At 38.5% G+C, this 8,072-nt stretch overlaps 2 protein-coding genes across 2 annotated transcripts; one reads left to right on the top strand and one right to left on the bottom strand.

Moving 5' to 3' along the window:
* Positions 1-794: 794 nt before the first annotated feature.
* Positions 795-5,714, bottom strand: tmem5 (transmembrane protein 5). The gene is made up of 6 exons (XM_022754579.1): positions 5,517-5,714; positions 5,171-5,359; positions 3,397-3,499; positions 2,924-3,238; positions 2,618-2,788; positions 795-1,726 (listed from the first exon to the last, which is right to left on the bottom strand). The coding sequence occupies exons 1-6, from the start codon at positions 5,662-5,664 to the stop codon at positions 1,324-1,326; spliced, it is 1,329 nt and encodes a 442-aa protein (XP_022610300.1). The 5' UTR covers positions 5,665-5,714; the 3' UTR covers positions 795-1,323.
* A 281-nt stretch (positions 5,715-5,995) lies between these two features.
* Positions 5,996-7,988, top strand: LOC111228717 (cytochrome b-c1 complex subunit Rieske, mitochondrial-like). Its single transcript, XM_022754733.1, has 2 exons — positions 5,996-6,204; positions 7,260-7,988. The coding sequence occupies exons 1-2, from the start codon at positions 6,093-6,095 to the stop codon at positions 7,868-7,870; spliced, it is 723 nt and encodes a 240-aa protein (XP_022610454.1). The 5' UTR covers positions 5,996-6,092; the 3' UTR covers positions 7,871-7,988.
* Positions 7,989-8,072: the final 84 nt, after the last annotated feature.

Below are 8,072 nucleotides of genomic sequence, written 5' to 3'. Positions count from 1 at the left end.
CACACACACACACACACACACACACAACCAGTGGACACCAGTGGACGGACACTCCTGCTCCCAAATCTGAAGGCTTTTTATTTGTCCATATGAGTCAGCTGTTGTAGCAGACTATAACTTCCAGTGTGACTGAAGACTTATGCAGTTTACACTTAAACGTTTTCCTTAGTATCACTTGTAACTAAAACCATTAAAGAGTTTTCACTATATATCAATACCCACATTTAAATGTGGAATTTCAACCAAAATCAAATGATAATATTAGAATATTTCATAGATTCATTTCATAGATAAGACATCGTTTTCAAATTTACAGACATTCAGTGCTGTGCCAGGTGGGATAAACAGTATACATGGGAGCCCACAGTCAGGGGGCTGATAAAAGGCCCAGTTAAAATGAACTCAGGAGCCCCCTTATTTCCTAACTACATCCATGCATGCACATATACTACAGCTAATACAGGTGTGTGTCCCTAAAGGTAATAGGTAAAAAAAACTAAAAAGTTAGAAGATAATACATTGCTTTTGCTCCATTATATAACGTTATCTGTGTTAATTAGGTAAAGTCAAAAGTTTATGTTTTTTTCCCCTTCATTCAATTTATTTCAATTGAAATAAGTGTAACTGTTGAAAATTAACTAGTACATAGCGCCATCTGCAGGGAAAATGAAGCACAGGACAAGCACATCCACTGATTTCTCTTCAGGACAACACTCCATTTTATTTTATTGCACCATCTAAAAAAATCCATGCAGCACATCACTGAAATAAATAGAACTTTTTTTCTTTCTTTCTTTTTTTTTTACCAGAAGCGACACATGCCACACAAACAACATCCATTTTCTAGCTGCTCACAATACAAAATAGATTTATGTACCATTTTCAAACACAGCCTAAAACACATTATCATCTCATTCTACACCTAATGTTTAGTGTTTCCTAAAATTTACAATATGAAGTGCATACAAACAGAGATATAAAACATACTTAAAATAATGCAAGGACTTGCAAGGAAATGCAAAGGCAGCTCATTATTCATGATCTCTAAATGCCAGGACATTCCACAATTGTAAACATTAAGGTAATAAATATACAATTATGTCATGAAGCCCTTTACAGGACTTAAACTGACAAGTGTTGGCAGGTTTGAAACTTTACTACAGACATATTATTTTTTTAATAAACTGCACAGGAATAATACACGAACATCACCAGGTTCACTATTCCAGTAGTACATCACATTTCTCCACACTAAATAAATTAAATCACCGTTAAGTGTTATCCCTGTTGATCTTTTAAAGGTTTGTTAATTAAGCACCACAATCAGACGCTTTTGAAGAAAGTCTCCTCGATGACCTCAGCAAACCTCTCTTTCATCTGCTGACGGAAACTGGCATACCACTCCAACAGCCTCCTCCTCCTGTCCACCCTCTGCTCCTGGCTCATCCCTCTCTCCCTCTCCAAGATGGCCGGCAGTTCTTTCCAGTCACTGATGAAGATGAAGGGTGCCCCTGCCGCTTTGAGGAGACGCAGTGGGGAGCTGGGCCCTGCCGCACAGGTGCCAGGTGTCAGTACATCTTCCACTATGGGCACTGAGCCATAAGAGCAGGCTTCATAGATGCGGTAGCACTCAGTGTTGATTCCAACTGGGCAGAGAGTGAGCTCACTCTGGGCCAGAGCTGTCTGATAGCGTCTCAAACTGTCTGCTGTCTCCTGAGGGAGCCACCTGAAGCAAGAAGGGAGGAGAGGATACTTAAGCCACTGTAATAAATATACAAGATACATTCCTGTACATTTCTGTTAAGACATGTCATGTTGTAGTCATCTCACCTCAGCGGAAAAAAAAACCCTGATATGTTGTTTAAAATGGCAAAACAAGCAAAAATTGACAGTGCAGAAATTTTAACAGGAGATAAACTCAAACTCAACTGTATTATTTGCCACATACAGGAGTGAAACCAACCACAGCTCCTCTACATTCTCCCAAAATACTAGTAAATTCTAAGCAAGAAGCAGCCTTAAAATGTGTGGGGACATTTCTCAAACTGTTTACATTTACTGTAAGTAAAGTAGCCAGTGACAGTGTGAGGATTCAGCAGTCTGACTCAGCAAATCAGTCTTTTTTAGTACAACATTCCCTCTTTGTATTACTATTCCTCCAGTGCAGCTCAGCAAAGACACACAGCCCATGAAAACACAATGGAATTTACCTGTAAAAGTATTTTCCAGGGTCTCAGAGGCCTTGAATACATTTGATAGTTTATAGATGGAATGGAATGGCCAGTAACATGCTTTTTTTCTCCACGTTAAAATGTAGCACTTAGACTGAACAACATTCCTGAACTGTCTCAACTGTTAACAACAACAGTTTTAATATTCTTTCATTATTCTTTCATGTTAAAAAAAAGTATACACTAGGAGGGTGTCAGTGGGAAGAAGTTCTTTATTCAAATATTCTCAATGTCAGTCTTTGTTTTTTATCCTTTTATCCTATTTACATTATATAACAATGCAATACAAAAACAATAAAGTGATTAAAACAAAATCACAATAAATAAAAGCTCTACTCTTCCATATCAGCCCTAAACAATTACTCAAATACTGAATAATGACTTACTTCTCCCTGGCAGTGGTGATGCATTCCTTATCGAGGCCTGAGTGTTTCAGCACCTGCATGAGTGTTTCCCGGGAGGAGTTTTTGTAAACAGTTCCTAGGAAATTGCAGAGGTATGGCCTGTTGGAGGTAATCAACTGTGCATTTGGCCTGATCATAGGAAACTGCCTGTATCTGTACAGAGAAAAGCAAAACAGATCAACATGTTAGACCATGTTATTCATTTAAAAAAATGCACAGCTGTACTGATGCTGAGCACTCATGATGTCCACACACTAATACACATAAGAGTACTAAAGGGTGACATACGTAGCAACACCAAGAGGCCACTGGAAGACATCTTTGTCATTGACCCAGGGGCTGTCGTAGACTAGAAACAGCAGGTCCACAAAGCCACCGTTTCTCTTTAAGTATGGGCCAATCCAGTCGTTGTTGCAGCGCTCGTTGCCCAGCATGACCACAGCCACATGCAACACTGTGCGGGACTGAACTAGAGATTGAACATGCTCCAGCCATCGTGTGGAGTAAGAGACTTTCTGCTGTTCGCGGCCATTCAGGACCAGAACCAGGCTGTTCATGTCCAGAGGGACGTGACCCTGGACCACAGCAGGACCTGTGTAGAAACTAAAGGCAAAAAAGTCAGAGGGCATGGAGGATGAACAAATCAGTGTGACAGGTTTCAGTCTTCTTCAGTGGTTATATGGTGTGGTGTATTTCACAGAGGCTGTGAATATATGTTTGGGTTTGGCAGTTTTTTAAACATCCCATCCGTGACTTGTTACCTGAAATCAATCTTTCCTGACTGCAGCTCCCCCTCTCTCCATTGTGCTACCTTGTCAGTAGGGTTGAGGGGTCCTTCTAAAATATGTTCCCACAGGTAAAGCCCTGAGGAGAAAAGAAAGGTTCAATGCAATTTGCTATTGGAGTTAAAAGGTCAACATGCACAGTACCATGATGATAATTTCTATGGCTTCCACAGCAGAGTATAAATCTTTTTTTATGTCGTTTGTATCTACGTCTATGTATGTAGACACTCCTAGTGTTATCAGGTGTAAATATACTGTATATGTATGCAGTTACTGAGCCTCACTTTAACTTAATAACTCAGGAAATGTGCAAGCATGTAAAAAATAAACTTAGCAGTAAAGGGGAAGAGGAAAAACTCAAGCTAAAGACTATATGGTATAAAATGTTTTGATTAATAGATGTTTACAATTGAAGCCTTATCTATTTTCCAAATGATAAATAAAATTATGTAATTTTTTCACAGAGACCAACAATGTTGCACACCTTTCTCTAATGCAAGAAAAAAAATATGTAGTGATTTCTCTTTAAACAAAGAGGAATTATTAGAGATATTTTATATTTTTCTTCTCATATTTGCCCTTTTAATGTGGTAGACTTTTATTATTATTTACTATTACCTTACACTATGGGTTATACTAATCAAACAAATTTAATCTAATACTATATTTACTTAACTTTTGGACTACAGAGAGTATTGTAGAAAACACTTGTTCTGATTTTGGACATTGAAGTATGCAATATTGCTCTTTCAAGATTGCATTTTCATTGTAAACTCAAAGGACAAATCTAGTAACAGTGTGTTCCCAGTTGGGTAACTGTCTTTCCCCCTTAGGGGCTCAGCTACAGAACAACATGCATTCAAAGATGCTGGTCAACAGGCTAACCTGGATAATTCTATTGCATAATTACACATGTATTCTAATCTGTTGCTAAGTTTGAGTCAGTTACAAAAAGGCAGCCAGGTCAAATTTAGAAAATCTCTTTAAATATATATCCTTTTTCTCATCTGTGGGACAAATGATACAACATAGTACAAAATGCATGTATATCTGTTAATTTCATATGGACTAATTAAAACAAAGTTGTGTTCTCCTTTTTAAAGTTTAAAGTTTATTTAATACATTTAATACAATATTCAATACAACATTAAATATTATTTTCAGTTCAACGTGTGTGGCTACACAATGTCAATTTTAAATTGAACTGCAGGCCTATAAGAACATGAGGGTCAGGCTGCCAGAATATACAAGAACTTTTACCCAATGCTGTTGGAGTAGAGTTTTTCATCACATTACTCCTGGTATTTAGTTATTTATAAAGGTTTTACATCATACACAGAGGCACTCAGTTTTCACACACAAACTCTCAAATGCTTTTTTGCACTGTTGTATTATCAGTGCCTTATGTTTGCATCATTGTCTTTTCCAGGATCTGTATTTCTTGCATATTAGTTCAGACGGGAATTATATTATGTTTGCATGTATAAGTGTATACGAGCTCATGAGAAAAAAACTTGACTCTAAAGAGGTTTTGGAAACTACAGTAACAAATTTCATTTATCAAATTTGAAAACTAAAATTTCAGATTTGTTTTTAAATAATCAATTTATAACCTGCACTCAGAAAACGATCTGAAAGTTATATTGTCGAATAAATGAATACTAGTGAACGAAAACTACCACTGTTAAGTCATAGCATCATCTCTGCAAGTTGTGACAGATAAATGACATCTCATAAAACCGCAACTTACCTATGGCAGCTTTCCCCCAGATTTGGACCTTGTATCTTTTGGGTTTGCTCTTGTCAATTCGACCCACATACTGCTTAAAGGTCTCTCTCTTTTTGTTCAGAGCAGAGTTGTACTCCACCTGCTCATCCTCCCACGGATTCCACTCATCTGCTAAAAATGGAGCAACTGCACCACCATCTCTGACAACACCTGCAAAAACAATACACAATTTCCATTCAACGTATGGGCACGCATTTCTTTTAACTACCTTCAAAAAAAGAAACGAGTTTCTAACTGTCGGTTTATCGGGATTTTGGTCATTTGGTCTTTCTGCCATAGAGACAGCGGTTGTGTTAAGAGAAATTACCCGAGGGTGCTCCTGTTTCTTTCTTCACCACCCTGTGAACGCGGGAGATTACTTTGGTGCTGAAGAAGACATTATATGCCGCATAGAGTGAAAATGCCACGTAAGCAAAAATAATGAGAAGGAATAGTTTTCTTTTTGGTATTTTCATTTTTCTTTTCTTTTTTTACTCTCACGTCACCATTGTGTAGATCGTCTCCATATTTTGTGAGAGGACACTTGTTTACATCACAAGGACCATTGGATACAGGTGACTTAGAGAAATGCCTGTACAAAATTAGTGGTTATTTTAAATTAATGTTTATTTTCTACCATTCTGGTTCGGGTTATCGTCATTTTTCAACACCGTTTATGTATATTATTAAGGTTTTGTATTAATTAGAAACTTTGAAGCTATATAATAACACGCCATTTTAGCAAAAAGGAACCGGGCACTTCTTTCAGACCTCACGTAATTCGGAACGTTGGTAAGGCGGAGCGGGTTTCTAGTAAACCGAATTAAAGGGAGACACACAAGATTTGTACACGCAAGGTCGTGTCCCCAACTGCGGGGTGAAAGTTTCTTATTTTAGGGCAAAGATGATGTCCATAGCCGGCCGTTCAGGGGCTCTTTCCCTGTATTCACAGGCAACAAAACACACGGTTAAAAGCCTGGTTTTCCCCGGAGCTAAGGATTTGGTGTCTGCTGCTGGTAAGGGCGAATCGCTGCGGCTGTCAACGTTAGTCAGAGCTGTTACTGAGCTGCGTCATGTAACCAGAAAACTTGATATAGTGACCTCTTGCCTATTAGTTTGATATGATGTGTAAAACTGAGACACATTTATTTTGTGCCAGTCCTTCTTGTCTGCGAATTTACGCTATTGCTAACAACTCTCCGGTGCTAGCAGGAAATAGCCGAGGCGGTGAAACTGAAATCTGTGACCTGAGAGAGTCAACATTGGTTATTATCAGATGTTTACAACTGAGACGTTAAGGGCTTAAGACTCAAGAAACATACCTAAACACCACAGTCCACTTGTTTCAGTACAAATGTGGGAACCTATGAACAAATTTGTGGTAAACAACTATCGATACGATATGTAACCCGGGTTGCATGTCAGTACACTTGTAATGCCTGCCCTTGGGTGAAAGAATAAGGTGTAACACTGATAATGCTGTAAACAAACCTGAGCCAGAATGATCGTAAGGACTATTATGCGTTTATTTGATTATTCCATGTACATCTCTTTATGTGTCGCAATTAACACAAAGTTATCGGTAGTGATTTTGATGATCAAGTAAATGTATAGATACATTTTTTTCTTTTTAAAGCAAAATGCTAAATATTCGCTGATGTGCTCAGTTAGACTGGTATGATGTTTTTTTTTAAAATGGTTTCACTGGTTCCAGTAATCTACAATGACAAATATTTGTTAATATAAATCAATATTGATATAATCCCAAAGGAGGATTTTTGTTAAATTTTCTTGCCATACTAAAAATTATCCAATTTCCAATGTTACTTGAAAACACCACAAATTATTAATCTGTATTTATGATCATCAGATTGATTATTAATTAAACATTCAATGAGAGGATAGTGTGATATGTTGACTATCCACAAAATGTATTTCAACATTTTGAAGGAGAATTCTGGTAACATACACGTTACATTTTTTGTTTTTGTAAGAAACTGTATAATTTCCTATCTACATGTTCATCTGCTGCCTCTCTCTTTAAATACTGCATTTTATGTCTTATTTGCAGCTCCTGGAGCAGTCCGCCTTGGCCATACAGACATCAAGATTCCTGACTTCACAGACTACCGTCGCTCCGATGTTGTCGACCCCAATAAGTCGTCCCAGGAGAGCGGTGAGGCAAGAAGGACCTTCTCCTACCTTATCACTGGAGCGTCCACTGTAGTTGGCATCTATGCAGCCAAGACAGTGGTCAGCCAGTTTGTCTCTTCCATGAGTGCATCAGCTGATGTCCTGGCTTTATCCAAGATTGAGATCAAGCTGGGTGACATCCCTGAAGGCAAAAACATGACCTTCAAGTGGAGAGGAAAGCCCCTGTTTGTCCGTCACCGCACAGAGAAGGAAATCACTGCAGAGGAAGCTGTGAATATCGGAGAGCTGCGTGACCCCCAGCACGACAAGGATAGAGTGGTTAACCCTAAGTGGGTCATCGTCCTTGGTGTGTGCACCCATCTGGGTTGCGTGCCCATTGCCAATGCTGGAGACTTTGGAGGGTACTACTGTCCTTGCCATGGCTCCCACTATGATGCTTCAGGAAGAATAAGAAAGGGACCTGCTCCTCTGAACCTGGAGGTTCCCTACTATGAATTCCCTGATGATGACACTGTCATTGTTGGATAAATACTGGAACTCTGTTGCAGTTCCTCTCTGTAATATGTATTTTTAGATGGCTCTGCGAAGGGGTTGGGGGTGACATACAATATGCCTATGTACTAATAAAGAGATATTTCCAACTGTATTATTGTGTTTCTTTATCTTTTCACTCATTCTTTCTTCAATTGTCCAGGATCATTTATCTTAACGTCTTTGGTTCACTGCAATT

The sequence above is a fragment of the Seriola dumerili genome, unplaced genomic scaffold, assembly GCF_002260705.1.
Source record: "Seriola dumerili isolate Sdu_G_001 unplaced genomic scaffold, Sdu_1.0 BDQW01000219.1, whole genome shotgun sequence".
NCBI lineage: Eukaryota > Metazoa > Chordata > Actinopteri > Carangiformes > Carangidae > Seriola > Seriola dumerili.
Note: the sequence above shows the minus strand (reverse complement) of the source record. Positions and strands in the feature narration are given on the sequence as shown.